The sequence below is a fragment of the Alternaria triticimaculans genome, assembly GCF_023758025.1.
Source record: "Alternaria triticimaculans strain BMP 0046 chromosome Unknown scaffold_1, whole genome shotgun sequence".
Lineage (NCBI taxonomy): Eukaryota > Fungi > Ascomycota > Dothideomycetes > Pleosporales > Pleosporaceae > Alternaria > Alternaria triticimaculans.
This window is the reverse complement of record NW_026055958.1, coordinates 2,023,986-2,037,729: the sequence shown is the minus strand read 5'-3', so window position 1 is coordinate 2,037,729 and position 13,744 is coordinate 2,023,986. Positions and strand designations below refer to the sequence as shown.

The window sequence follows — 13,744 nt, the reverse complement described above, 5'->3', positions numbered from 1 at the left end:
GGGTACCGGGGTCTTCATATCAGTCGTTCTGGGCGGTGTTGAATTTGCTGCGTCTCATCGATACATCGGCATTGGCAATGGCGTTTTGAGTTTTTCTGCGTCTGGCGAGAACGGGGGGCTTCTCGATTCCATGTATAAATAGTCTGTGGACGTGTAATGGCAAAATCAGCCTTTTCTCATCAACATCGAAAAGTAACCTTGGAAGTGAACTGGACTCGCATGTGATGACGAAACCGATGAACACACTCTGGCCGAGTTATCTCTGCATCAATGTAGCCTGAACACTTTCCCTCAACGCGTATCTTGCTGCAAAGAGCCCTTCGTCACCATAAATCCGCCTGCCACGTGCCCCTATCGGTGTGCTCAAAGGTGGACAAGAACGCCGTTGTGCGGCACCTAAAGCAGCATAGTCCAACGCCGTCATCGTGGACCAGGACTTAGGAGCTGCACAGGTCCCCCGCACCAACACATGCTTTACCGCATGAGTACCTGGGTACCGTGATATCTGCATCCCGCAGACGTCAGTGCTGTCATTGAAGTGAAGGCATCCCTGCTGCCGAAGTATTGGTCAACGCATGTGTTCATAATCCCGCATCCCATTGGTTGCGCGACGCTTACTACAAGCCGCGTGTATCCCTTCGGTAGCGAAATGCCCAACTCTAACGCCTTTCTCCACCGTTGCAGGGCTTAGGGGACTATAAGATGGGTCTCTGGGACACCCACCTTGCTGGGCATCGAGGCTTGTCGGAGCTTGTTTTCCTTGGTATACATACCTTTTGAGAGACCTAGGCTTCTGCGATTGTTAAGATGCGCATCACGACCAATACCGCCCGTAAAGGCGCACTGCTTGCCCTCCTTGCAAGGGTTGGAGCTGTACCAACCACGACAATTTCGGCAGCTGGGAACGCAGGCGCAAGCAGTGCAGATGTGTATCCTCCCGCTGGCAGTAAGTCTAATCGAAGCTGCGCAGAGAGCGGAATGCTGATGGGTTGATTGTATAGCCGAGGTCAACTCCGAACTCTTCCCGCCAGAGTCTGTCGTCGGCTTCCCTGGCCGTAAGTCACCAACATTTCCTTGAGCTCTGGTCTTTAAACTAACGCAATAATCATCAGCGACTCCCACAGGCGCCGAGCCGAATGCCATCCAAACAGCACCGTCGTATCCTTACAACGATGGCGATGCATCTTCATACCCTCTGATCAAGCCACAGCCCCACGGCAGTGGCTCGCAGTCTCCAAACTTTGACATCACCAAATACTGGGGTAATTTGAGCCCATGGTATTCGGTTCGCAGCGCAGACTACGGTCTTCCTGATGCCAGTCCTCTGATTCCGGATGGCTGCGACATCACCCAGATGCATCTGCTCTACCGTCACGGCGCTAGATACCCAACCAGTGGCGCTGCACCCGCTACCTTTGCTCAAAAGATTGCGAACGCTACGAAAACTGGTCTTGCAGTCTCTGGGGAGCTTTCTTTCCTAGGCGACTGGACGTACAAGTTGGGTGCCGAATTACTCACACCTTCAGGCCGCAGCATGAACTTCCTATTGGGTATTGAGTACCGCCAATTGTATGGCCATCTTTTGAACAACTTTACTGAAGCGGGCACCATTCCGGTCTTCCGAACACAGTCCCAAGACCGGATGGTGAAGACTGCGGAAAACTTCGCTGCCGGTTTCTTTGGTGTACCCGAGTACATGGACGAGGTCAACATTGAGTTGCTTGTTGAGACTCTAGGTGTGAACAACTCCGGCGCCCCCTACGAGATCTGCAATAACTCGAACATCGCGACCCGAGGCAGTATCGGTAGCCGTGTCGCAGCTCAGTTCGCGAACAATGCGTTCAACGCTACTCTCGCTCGTCTGCAGTCGCAGGCTAGCGGTATCAACTTTACTTCCACCGATGCCATCGCTATGCTTCAACTGTGTTCATATGAGACGCACGCTCTCGGCTACTCCGCCTTCTGCAACCTCTTCAACGAACAAGACTTCCTGAACTACGAGTATTACTTCGATCTGTCCTTCTACTACAACAACGGTCCGGGATCTCCTGTCTCTGCTGCCCAAGGCAAAGGCTTCCTAGACGAATTCATCGCACGCTTCACCCATCAATATCCCGGTGCTAACTCCGCATTGAACGAGACTTTTGACAACTCCTCGACGTACTTCCCGCTCGACCAGTCTATCTATGCCGATGCTACGCACGAAGTTGTCGTTCTTGATACACTTACTGCATTCAACTTGACAGCCTTGTTCAAGGGTCCACCGCTGAGTCCTCTCGGCAATGAAGGGCAGAACAGCTTCGTAGCTAGCAAGCTCGTGCCGTTTGCCACCCACTTCACCACTCAGGTTCTTTCTTGCCCTGCCATGCAACCAACAAAGCAGATCCGATTCATCGTGTAAGTATACTCGTTTCTTTCGAAACTCGATACCCAGCTAACCTGGCCAACTAGCAATGATGCCGTTGTGCCGATCAACGAGTCTCATCCAGGATGTCCCGCTGATGCAAACGGTCTCTGCTCTTTCGACCATGTAGTCGAGCTCCTCCAAAAACGCAGTGCAGAAATCGACTTCAATTATGACTGCTTCGCAAATTATACAGCAGAGCCGGGAATGGATTACAACGGAAGGGCACCTAGATCATAGACTGTGCAAGAGTACGGATAGTTGTCAGCACGATGTAATTCTTTGAGTCATGCAGCACATACATATTATTTTACTTGAGTACTCCCTGGCTAAAGAACAGAACTTTTGACTGCGATGGCATGACAGCGCGTGTGTCTCTGGTCAGCTGCAATTTCTTCCGTGGGCCTCCGGTGACCATTCTGCCAGGATAGCCGTATGCAAATCACAAGAGCACCCTAGATGCAAATCTATACTTAGGTAGAGGGTACCTGTAAGTATTGATCGTTCACGGCAACTCTATGTATGCTCCCTACAGTCGTGGTAGGCATTTACTGTACATACAACGACTGTAAGAGAGCAAGGTCAACCAGCAATGCTGAGTCTTACTATTGGTAGCTGCAGCAACAAGGGTGTCTTCATACCAGATCTAGTCTAGCTCTATCCTGTTTCCGCCGCAAGGTCGTCCAAGAAACTTGGCGGCGGCGTAGTTTCAACCGGGAACATGTTCATAGGATCGTGGTTGACAATCTGCATAACCTCGTCGCGAATCAACTCATCAGTACCTGCGAAAACCTTTTCCACCCACAATACGCTTTTCACAATCAACATAATATCATCCCACGCCTGCAGCTGCATGCCACTCATCAGGATGCCAAGCATGAAAACGAACTGGCTACGTTCTGCCAGATCCTTGGTTTCGATTGCGGCGGCGTAGAGCACCCAGATGAGCAAAGGCTTCAAGTCGTTCCATTCGACCATGTTTTTCGTGAGTACAAGGAGGAGATTGCGCGATATAGCCGCCGTCCATACTGGTGATTGACCAAAGCTTCTCCAAACTGGTGCCAAGAAGAGTAGGGTTCCAAGTCGACAAACCTCTTCAACTACGTTCTCTCTGGCGTTACCGTGGTTTAGGGGACGAATAGCTAAGAGGCGGTATATTGTTGGTTCTAGCCAGCTACCGCTCGTAATCGCAAGCATCAACTGCTGCTCATTGAAAGCTCTATCAAGAGAGATCAATTGGACTATATCATCAAAGATGGTGACAAAGTCAAGCTGCATTGGTAGCTGCTGTTTCCAGACTAACGATATGCCGTTACACGTCCGTGGGGAGTTCGGTGGAGATTTCGAGTCCACTATCCATTGTCGTGGCATTGGTACAATAGGAGGGTGGTCTTGATAGAAGCTTCCTATGAGGTCTGCCCTATTCAGACGTCAGCAATTATCAAGCCTTGGGCTCACCCGGAGATGCTGACCAGCTGATCGTAACTCGTAAGTGCTCTTTCTCAATGGCATCAAATCCGCCCCTGAGTCCCACTATCCTGACTAGTGCGTTACTATGTTTCTGCCAATCACTGCTGGTAAAGTTCCCCAATAGAGCCTGAAGATTGTCAGCCTTGCCGCCATTATCCTCACACGGGCGACTTACAAAATGGATCATGAAAGAAACCACAGCACCTATAGCCTCATCACTCGTGCGCTTCGCCGGATCGTTCATCATCTGGGTGGTGTGGCGAAGCGCCTTGTTGTGATATTTCAACGCTATGGCATCATCTTTTGAAGGGTAATATCCGTTGCGCCTCTGGAACAAGAAGTTTTGTGAGTTGGAAAGCATGTTGTTAAAGGCTGCCGCATCGCTAAGTCCAACGGGGTACCAGGAGCCACGGAGCTGGCTAGGATGATTGCTGTCTTCGGTACTAAAGACTACGCCAAGTCAGGAAAGAGTCTGACCAAAACGAGTGAATGCGCCTACTGTTCGCTAGTAGCGCTCGACAAGAGTCGTCAAGTTCGATGGGGTAGGGGTTAAAGGGATCAAGCTGACCGCCACCAAACCGGTCAATATCGACGCGACTCTCCGACGGATTGCGAAACTCAAGGACGATTTCGTTGCGCGCCCTCTTCGTTTTGGGTTTTCTTCTCGCTTTACCGACCTCAGTCATAGCTAGACGTCGAATGCGCAGTTGCGTTTCTTCATTTTTGAGATCGTCGGGGTGTGTGAGGTTCACAAAGTTGAAGCTTGGTTTCGTGGAGCGATCCATGGCGATGATTGCGGGCCGTGATTGTGGCCCTCACAGAGAGCTCGATATCTTGATATATACCCAAGGCATAAGTGAGCGCGGCGGCAAACTTTTGTCATCGACATTGGGGCTTCGGCGCCATATCGATAGCGAGACTGGGGCGGAGTGGCAGAGGAGCTGAAGGAGATGCCGAGAGCATGAACCTGCAGGGCAATCGCACAGGAGGGGCGTCATTTCCAAGGCTGCAGCAAGCGAACAAGCCACTCAAAAGCAGGCGACACGAAGGCGAACTCCGTGGAAGCGAACTTCATTGTCGAGTAGGGTGATAGTGTACGTTACAATTCGGATGGACGATTGATGCGCTTCCGGGTGCGGGAATTAGTAATGTAGGTTACCTGTCAGGCTCGTGAATAAGCAAGAAAGGACGTGCAGCTGTGCTCGTCCATCCGCCATGATACAGCATGACCAATAACGACAGCAAGTCATTGAATAAGAATGTAGCATGTTGTGCGCCGGAGCGAAGTAAGCTGCCCGTAAAGATGGCGCTGAGAGTATATTGATGGTCTCAATGGAGCTCGCAATACTTCTAAGGTCGGCAACAGCAAGTCCGGTGTCCTGCGCTACGCACCAACCTCGGGATATAGGCCCATAGCATGCCTAACCACCCACGCATGTGTCCGCCTTCAACGCTACCACCGCATCGTCTTGATTACCATGCAGTCTCAATTCCTCCATCAAATTTGGCTCACCGAGCAGCAGCGCTTTTGCCACAATTTTCCATCTCAACACAACGCCTTCATCGATCTCCAATGGTTGCAGAATCCAAACCCTCGACGTCATGCAACTCGCGTTAAGCAAATCAGTAGGGATTGCAGCTTGAAGCTCCTCAAACTTAGCATCTTTCCAGTCTTCCTTAATGCTCGTGATAGTCATGAGAGCCTGACGCCCATCCATGGTGCATTGCAAGCGGAATGAAAGAGAGCCAATGTAGTACATTGAACGAGGATCGGTTACCCAGGTCAAGAAGATGCTGGCGTCATCCAAGTCAAACGCATTACTCTCCAACGTTTCTGGACTTGCATATCGTCGTAGTTGGTCCAAAAATCTTTGTGCTGGTATATAGAGGGCAGTGTTTGGCTGCAGATCTCGGAAAATGCCTTGGTTATAGTTGGGGTGTACAACATCACGTTTTAGCTGCTCCCATAGATTGGCAGTAAACTGAAAACCATTGCTGATACAAGTGGCGATGAACCTTCGTCGGTGCTCGTCGCATTCGCTGTCCGTCTGGGCGGCAGGTAAATGCGATTTGCTTGCATCAGCGGCATACTTTGCGGGCTCTGTAGTTGGTATTGTGCCAGGGAAAACTTGGCCAACAGCGTCCAGCTCGAAGCTGTGATCTGTTGGTATACCGAGCCTTTGAAGAAAAATCATGTCGATTTTGATGACTTCGGTCGAAACCTGGCGGATGCCCTGCACACTTCCAAGGGGGAATTTTGGAATTATAGCATCGCCAGTACCGAGGCTTCGCGAAAGCCACGTCTTATTGCCCATCAGTCTGATCGATGTAGGGTCCGTCATACTGAGTGGGTATGTCTCTCCTGCCGCTAGAGCGAGAAGTGCGCTGAAATATAGCACCTCGTCTTTGTTGTTCAAGGCTTCGCCGAAGTATGCGAGGGCACGCCCACTGATGTTTATCATGATGCTGATGCGGTCTCCAAGATTCTGACAGCCTTTTCGAGCTACACTGTTATGCGAGGCCATAATACTCGATTTCATGGTCGCTGTAGGAGGTCCGCCTTGGTTAGCAAAGCCCGTGAATATCTCTCGGCCTTTGAAAGCGTTTAGGTTGATATCGTTGTCATGAGACGGCAAGTCTATCGCTGTAGACATGATGACGTGGAGATTCACCCATTTCATCTTGACTATAGAATCACCCGGTCCATTCATGAAGAACGTCGCGTTGTGATTCCTGTATCGCTGCCTTTTGTCGCTCCATGGTTCGTTGACGTTGAATTCATGGAAACACCAGGCACGATCCCACTACAAGGTAAGAACGAGCAAGTCAGTGTGTGCCCCAGGATCTCCGTTTTCTTGAAGCTTCACGTACCCATCTCGCTGCGTTGGTCTTCTTGTAGAAAGACAAATAGAGTGGTCTAACCTCCGGCTCAGGTAGCCATGCCTTGTGCCACTGTATTTTGGAGATTTCGAAGTTCTCCACGAGGTACGTCTCCGCCTCAGTAAGTTTCACGTCTTCTAACAGAACCAGCAGACGCATGCATGATCGATAAATCACATCCATGGCGGCAACAGACATCTGCTTGTCGAGAGTGTCTTCTTGGTCAATGCATAGCTGATCAATCCAAAGTCCTATGCGAGGGTGCTCTTTCTCACACAGAATGGCATCTACAAAGGGTTTGCTGAAGGGCCAACGATCGTGCGGTTCATAATTCGAGTTTGGATAGTCGCTTGAATGCCAGCAATAAGAGATCGCGAAATACTGTCGTGGATACAGGTCTTTGTCGAAAGCCCCCCGAGCGTTTGAAGGAAAGACCAGACGGAACGGTGTCTTCAGGATGGTGGTAGTTGAGCGTTGGGCAAACTGAGCAGCGACATCTGGACACCATGTGGTCAAATTTCGAAGAATGAGGCTGGCCTCCTCTTGACCTTGGTCGAGCTTGGAAAGGCCAGGCTCAAATACCTCCGCTTTGTTCTTTGGGGAGAGTGTCAATTGAAAGATGTTGTCGCTGATGTATTCAATGCTTGCGTCTCTGCTGGCCACATTCCTTGTGGGGGTAGATTGCGTGTCCATGTCGACGGACAGGCGTTTGATGTATGAAGCTCAGCCGTTCTTCTCCCCATCGCCGAGGATTACAATCGCGGGGTAAGCCACAAAGCTCACCATAGACCTGATCTTTCTGTATGCGTCTGAAAGTGGCTGGGAAGGGGCCCTAAGTGGAGACCCCTCGGGAAGACAGTCGGCGCCAGTCTATGCCTGGACTAGCGCGCCAAGCAGATCCTCGATAACATCGAAAATTTGCCCGGCCTCCCTTCTGTTTCTTCACGCACCATCAGACAGTTCAACACCCATCTCACCCGCATCTTTACGTCTTGTATCGATGCGACCCGAGATTTCCTATTGGGTGATTGCGATATAGCGCTGCGGAGAAGGAACCAAGCGATCCATTAGAGCTGGCTGCGCATTTTTTCGGTTGCGCAGGCGGTGTCATAGGAGCGGTACATACACAACCCATAATTATCTTGATTTTTGAGCAGATAAGACCTCGAATGACCGAGAGCTTGCAATGCTTGTTCGAGCTTGCGGATTATAGTTATATGGCCATCTGCAGGATAGTCCACCGAATTGTCGCGCTCGTCGTAATATTGCGCCTCACGGGCGCGTGCTATTACCGGCGTGCACATCTTTGACGTGTAGTCTGCTATTATGTCGATGCATCTCGTCAGCTTCCAAGTGATCAAAGCGTATATTCTGCCATCGCCGCCGTCGCGCATGTGGGCGATTCACGAGATACTTAGGTATGATCTCTTGTGGTTCTGCGACTAGGGCTTACCTTGGCAGCTTCGAACCAAAGTGCACGATGAGAAATCACAACCTTTTAGACACAGAAGACCTCAATGAACTTTGTTGGATAACTTTAGGTTGGAACGCTCAAGCCTCCTGCCTGTACGTCATATCAACAGCGACATGTACCTTGTACACAAGGCTTTCATCTAGAATACCGCGAATGTCCTTGAGCATTCCTTACACGAGATACCTCGGGTGGTCCTCTCCATTGATGCGCTGCTCATCAGTTGGCTGGCAGTACACCGGGATCTGGAAGCTATATCCACTAGGGTTCTCCACAGCACTGTCCGGCAAGAGCTAACCCGTGGCAAGAACTGGACGACTTCTCGCAATGGATTCGGGAAGTTGTCAACTGAGACCGCCCACTTCAGCGGCGCGACATTTGCGAAGCCACTTGCTACTGCTGCCTTCAGTCCATCAGGACTCTTAGGGCCAGAAGCGAGTGTGGGTTCTGCATCGTCGAGTTCCTTGACAGTGTCGTACAGAAGACCTAGATCTGGCGATAGATCATCGATTGTGTCGTCATCCTCCCAAGTTTTGCCAACGAGATCGAATAATCGATCACCCTGGTTGAGGTCCTCAGTCAACATTTCGTAGATCATGGCTACCATGCTCAGCTCCATATAGCGTTGATCATCAAGAAGTCCACCGCCACCGCTGAGAATAGCGAGCATACCGTAGTATCCAAACATTGATGTGCCACGAGGATGTTTAAGAACCAAGTCCAAGCGCCCTTTCATCTTGGCGATCGCCATATTGAACATGAGCGTCACTCCAAAGGTGACATAGAGGAAGCCGGCAAGTGACCAAACGGTGAAATTAGCAGGCGGCCGGGCCATTTTTAGCCAGTATTCCTCAAGAGTGCATGCGCTAGAGTAGCACATGTAAGCATTTGCGTATAAGCCTTTTGTGAGATACTCGTCGCCCCGGTGTTTGAGCCAAAGGAGAGATGATATCCCTTCTCCCATGAGCTCGATAGGCAATTTAGCGTTCATGTCTGCTTTCGAGAAACCGACCGACTCTCGCGCTTGATGTTCATGCTGCCCCTGTATAAAGTCCGCAGACTTCTTAGCAAGATGGCTATCTGCGTGTCCAGTAATGGTAGTCTTGTGGAGGACATTCCACATGACGTGAAACTCTAAGACTAGATGTTGATAGCGCTCGAGCTGTTGGCCATGTGCGACAACGATCTCAGATTTCATACCGTGAACACCAGGACGCGCACGTATACCATTGGAGATTGTAGTTCCTGGGAATTTGCGGTGACAATAGGCTAGGTCGTTCATGCGAAGTACCTGCATGAAACCAGGTAGGTCTTTCTCAAGTACTAGCAGGGACATCGAGATGTTTGCATCACTCTTGACCATGCGTGTAACACCCTCTTGGGTTTCATCGCTGGCATGTGGAAACTCTATCTTGATGTGTAAACGCCCAGCTGGAGCTTCCCGAGGTACGGGCCGTAGGCTCAGGCTCAGATATCCGTCCGGGAGTGTTTTGGCGGCTTTGACATGACGAATATTGATGTATTTTACACCAAGCCAGTGTGGCTGAATTGCGAAAGCGCCCCAGTTGATGTCGAAACGTATCCAAGACAGCATGTGATGCACATAGCTCTTCGCGAGCTCATGGATGCTCTTGCTGATGCGCAGAAGGGAAGTTTCGAAGCGGTAACCGCCGAACGCGGTGTCGGACTAGTCGATCTCACAATCGCAAGGATTAAATACATAGCTTAAAACGCGGTTGAAGAGCTCTGCGGGTAGAGACTCTAAGTGAGAGACGGAAGTTGGGGTATTCATTGTGGCTGGTCGAGTGTAGTCTGGCTGGTTGGAGGTATAATGGACGCAGCATAGGCCACCGAATCCCATTTTTTATATCGTCCAGCGCAAACGGAGCCTTGCTCCATCCAAGTGTTGCCTGACGTGTAAGAACCACCTGTCTGTGCGCAAAGCAAGCTACGTCCGTTAGGCAAACTCTCACGCAAGATCGACCTCCCGCCCCCTCCTTTTTAGGATGACTTGGATGCAGTCAACCTTGGCCATTCCATCTTGGCCTTTCATCTGCTGCTCCATATCCTTGGCTGCCCAAACATGTTCGATATCGCGCATGACGCGTTTCAAGCTGGGGAAATGCTTTACAGCATACAGCTTTTCAAATCGATCACGGACGAATTGTCGTTGTGTGCTGTCGATCGCTTCGCAGCCCGCGGTGAACAGCGGCCACATATGCGCTGATGTTAAAGGCGAATGGATGTCGACTTGCTGTAGCTGTGATAGACACTGATTGATATGCTCCATGCTTATCGGGTTGGGAGCACCTATATCAAGCCAGGTTCGGTAGAGGTAAATGAAGGCGGCGTGGCGATAAGCTTCAGCTGTCGAGCTAATGTCTATGCACTCTTCGCTGTTCCGCCTCTTACATGCACCAAATTCCATGGCTAATAGAATCTGCTGGATATGTTGGCCAGTGGTATTTTCATCTTCCGACAAAGCAAGGCTTGTTGGTGATAGCGCTCTCCTCGTCTTGATAGCGTGTTGCAGCTGACTGATCTTTGCAACGACCACTAGGACTTTTGCGATACTTTCTAGCTCTTTCTCCCCTTCGATAGCGACAAAGTCCATTTCATGATCCAATAATGGCTGCGAGCCTCTTGACACGGAAGATAGAATATCGTGGTATGCAAACAGGCTTAGAAGGAAGCGAGCACTAGATGTGACAAGCCAGCTACTCCCACTGCGCCCTGTTATCATGGCTTTGGCGCCAGTGAGATGGTTCGCGACGTTGGCTTCATCCTCATCGCCAAACAATCGCGCCGAAACCTGCATCATCATGACTGTGGCCAGCGCTGGCTCAGTATCCATCGTCACTGGATCTTGAATCATGCTTTGAAGCTCTTGGATTGCATCTCTTTGATGACGGTAGCCTTGTAGGTGAAGTGAAGCATCGTTTGATACAAATGCAAGGTGATTTGCAGCCATTGAGAGGACTGTCGATCTAAGTGCTGGCGATTCGTAGGCCATGGCTGTCAAATGTCGTTGGAATGGTGTCGCGATGCCATTTTGAGGTGAAATTGATAGCAGCTTTGAGAGCTGTTCTCCCCAATAACTAAGGAGCCATCGATCGGTTGGAGACATCCCATAGGACAGCACAGGGCTGTTGAACGGTAAAGCAGGCATACTTTTCGCCGAGTCAGGCGATGAGAACAGTACATCTGGACTCGTAACTACCGATTGTATGGATTCGAAGCTGATAGCCGACGCTGGGCTGAGTGCTTGGTCATCGTCGATAGCCTTCTTCTTCCGACTCTTCCGTGGTGGTTTTGCCAATGTATTAGCGGCGTCGTCCTGCCATTTCAGCTTGACTCCATAGCCTCTGCAGATGATATTTAGTCTTGTGCAACGCCCACAAAAAGGCTTCACCTCGTCACACTTATATCCAGCCCCCCTACAAGTCCAACAGCCGGTCCTGGATCTCTTGTGCGTTGCCATCTAGACGTGCGTCGCATCTTCGGTGCTCTATCACCGTAATGGTCATTCAATAGAACCACCTGAAGTTTGGCATAATCGACTAATGACTCAATAGGTCGCGGAAGTGGGTGGTGTCTGAAGTTTGAGAGAACTGCAGAACTATCAGGAACGGGAAGGTAAACGGTGGCAAACCGCATTAGTATTAGCTCCCGCATCCATCGTGAGCCGAGGCCTGCACTCCTAGCAACACGATAAACGCGAACAGCCCATCTTCTCGATCGAGAAGCGCTATTATTTACAAGTGACCTGAACAGCCAACAAGCCTGATATCAACCCTGAAACGGAATCTCGCCCTCCTCAAAAGCCCGCACCCATCTGAACATCCCTTCTGCTGGATCCATGACACAGACAAAGTGTGTAACCTCATTACACACCGGGTACTGTTTTAACCATTTGATTAGTTTCTCTGGACTCACGCCTACTGCTGCATTTTGCCCTCGCTTCGCTTTACGGCCTTGCTCCTGGGTCCATTCTCGCCATTTTCGCTCTAGACACTGTTTTCGCATGACGCTTTCTTCGAGTACTTCTTGCATACCGGCATTGAGGAAGCTGTGATTCCGGCCCTGAGTATGGACGGCCTGGTTCTGGTTGGCGTGCGGATTGGCTGTAGACTCTAACGATACGTCGTGATTAGTGGTACTGATAAAGGTTGATGAGCGTAAGATCCTTGCGCTGTGGAAGTCTTTCTCCAGGATGATAGTCTCTGCGCTGGTACAGAAGATCAAATACGCCACTGATGTCTGCATAGTTGCGATGTTGTTGGGTGCGTCAGATGCATTGTATGGCGGAATTAGTGCAGATGACGGATCTCTTCGTTCTTGTAAAGACTTCTTAGAGAGCCTGTGCCGTCTGCGAGGTGCGCTTGACCTAGGTAGAAGGCAATCGCGTATGAGGGTGGAGATGCTCGGTCTCTTCCCCAGAAGCACCATGAGAGTGTTCCAGTAATATTTGATGTTAGGTCCTGAAATTCCCCGGGCGTTGTGATAAGGTCGAAAGTTGAGTGAGACACTCAATCCCTTCCTTACACCTGTAAGTGCACCCACGAAACCAACGTAGCCAATTGTGCTCGCTATCACTCCGCCACCCACACCCTCGATGAAGTCGAATTGCACAATTGCTTGTCTCAGGAGAGGCATAGACCAATCTAGCGTTCGGAAATGCATCATCGTTGTCTCGGCTTCGGGATCCTTGACCATGACTCCGCCGCTCGTGCAGCCCATGAGAAGGTCCAGGAAGACATTATAAGCGACGAGTAAGTACATTGGCACGCCAGATGCTTCGCTAATGCCCCTGAGTTCCTCAGTCTGTTCGTCGCTGTGAAGACGACGCAAGAACAGACGGCCTAAGAGATGAAAAGTCCCAGTAGGCAACTTCAAGTGCTGAACTGCTTCATCGTAGAGACACGGCATCTTGCGCAGAACATGGGCGTATTCGGTGGCGACCAACACATAGCGTTCGCGTGGCGGTAGTGAAAGGTTGATGGTGTAGATTGAAGGTGTATTGCTTGCCGATTGTGCGGTTGATTCAGACATGAGGAGGTGACTTTGACTGGAAGAGGAATTGGAAAAAAGAGCGTAAGATTGAGGTTTGACGCGAGACGTTCGCGCTCTCAACTGGGGAGGCATGATGTGTTCGAGCACGGGTAAATCTTGGAAGGAAGCCACGCTCGTCCAGCGTTTGAAAGAACAGCTCCGCGACTTCTGCAGAGTTATTGATCCTTGAAGAGCCGCTCACGTAGGCATACGCGCGCTGGTGCCTAATGCTAGCAATCATAGCACCTTGGAAGAGCGGGGCGAAGCGCGCCATGATATATTATTGGATGACATGTCATACCTCATCAGACATGTTCTGAGAGATTTAGAGTGAGGGATAGATCGACTCGTCGTTATGGTCGCGTGTGAAGACAAACAGACCAAACGCGAAAGATGAAGCTACTACCCCAGCTTTCAAGCTCTCCACATCCGCACCTCGGCTTCCAGAGCATGCTTCCCCGCGGGAG

At 50.5% G+C, this 13,744-nt stretch overlaps 5 protein-coding genes across 5 annotated transcripts; 1 reads left to right on the top strand and 4 right to left on the bottom strand.

The window, feature by feature from the left end:
- Positions 1–807: 807 nt before the first annotated feature.
- Positions 808–2,644, top strand: J4E78_000657 (uncharacterized protein; the record flags this gene model as incomplete). The annotated part of the gene is made up of 4 exons (XM_049361319.1): positions 808–946; positions 1,002–1,055; positions 1,113–2,397; positions 2,452–2,644. The coding sequence occupies 4 exons, from the start codon at positions 808–810 to the stop codon at positions 2,642–2,644; spliced, it is 1,671 nt and encodes a 556-aa protein (XP_049226602.1).
- A 417-nt stretch (positions 2,645–3,061) lies between these two features.
- On the bottom strand, positions 3,062–4,659 carry J4E78_000656 (uncharacterized protein; the record flags this gene model as incomplete). The annotated part of the gene is made up of 4 exons (XM_049361318.1): positions 3,062–3,824; positions 3,877–4,001; positions 4,050–4,324; positions 4,374–4,659. 4 exons carry the CDS (start codon positions 4,657–4,659, stop codon positions 3,062–3,064), a joined length of 1,449 nt encoding a protein of 482 aa, XP_049226601.1.
- Positions 4,660–5,295: 636 nt separating this feature from the next.
- Positions 5,296–7,447, bottom strand: J4E78_000655 (uncharacterized protein; the record flags this gene model as incomplete). The annotated part of the gene is made up of 2 exons (XM_049361317.1): positions 5,296–6,615; positions 6,746–7,447. 2 exons carry the CDS (start codon positions 7,445–7,447, stop codon positions 5,296–5,298), a joined length of 2,022 nt encoding a protein of 673 aa, XP_049226600.1.
- Positions 7,448–8,398: 951 nt separating this feature from the next.
- Positions 8,399–9,819, bottom strand: J4E78_000654 (uncharacterized protein; the record flags this gene model as incomplete). The annotated part of the gene is made up of 2 exons (XM_049361316.1): positions 8,399–8,470; positions 8,524–9,819. The coding sequence occupies 2 exons, from the start codon at positions 9,817–9,819 to the stop codon at positions 8,399–8,401; spliced, it is 1,368 nt and encodes a 455-aa protein (XP_049226599.1).
- Positions 9,820–10,194: 375 nt separating this feature from the next.
- On the bottom strand, positions 10,195–12,491 carry J4E78_000653 (uncharacterized protein; the record flags this gene model as incomplete). The annotated part of the gene is made up of 4 exons (XM_049361315.1): positions 10,195–11,084; positions 11,397–11,590; positions 11,638–11,662; positions 12,281–12,491. The coding sequence occupies 4 exons, from the start codon at positions 12,489–12,491 to the stop codon at positions 10,195–10,197; spliced, it is 1,320 nt and encodes a 439-aa protein (XP_049226598.1).
- Between the last annotated feature and the right edge of the window lie 1,253 nt (positions 12,492–13,744).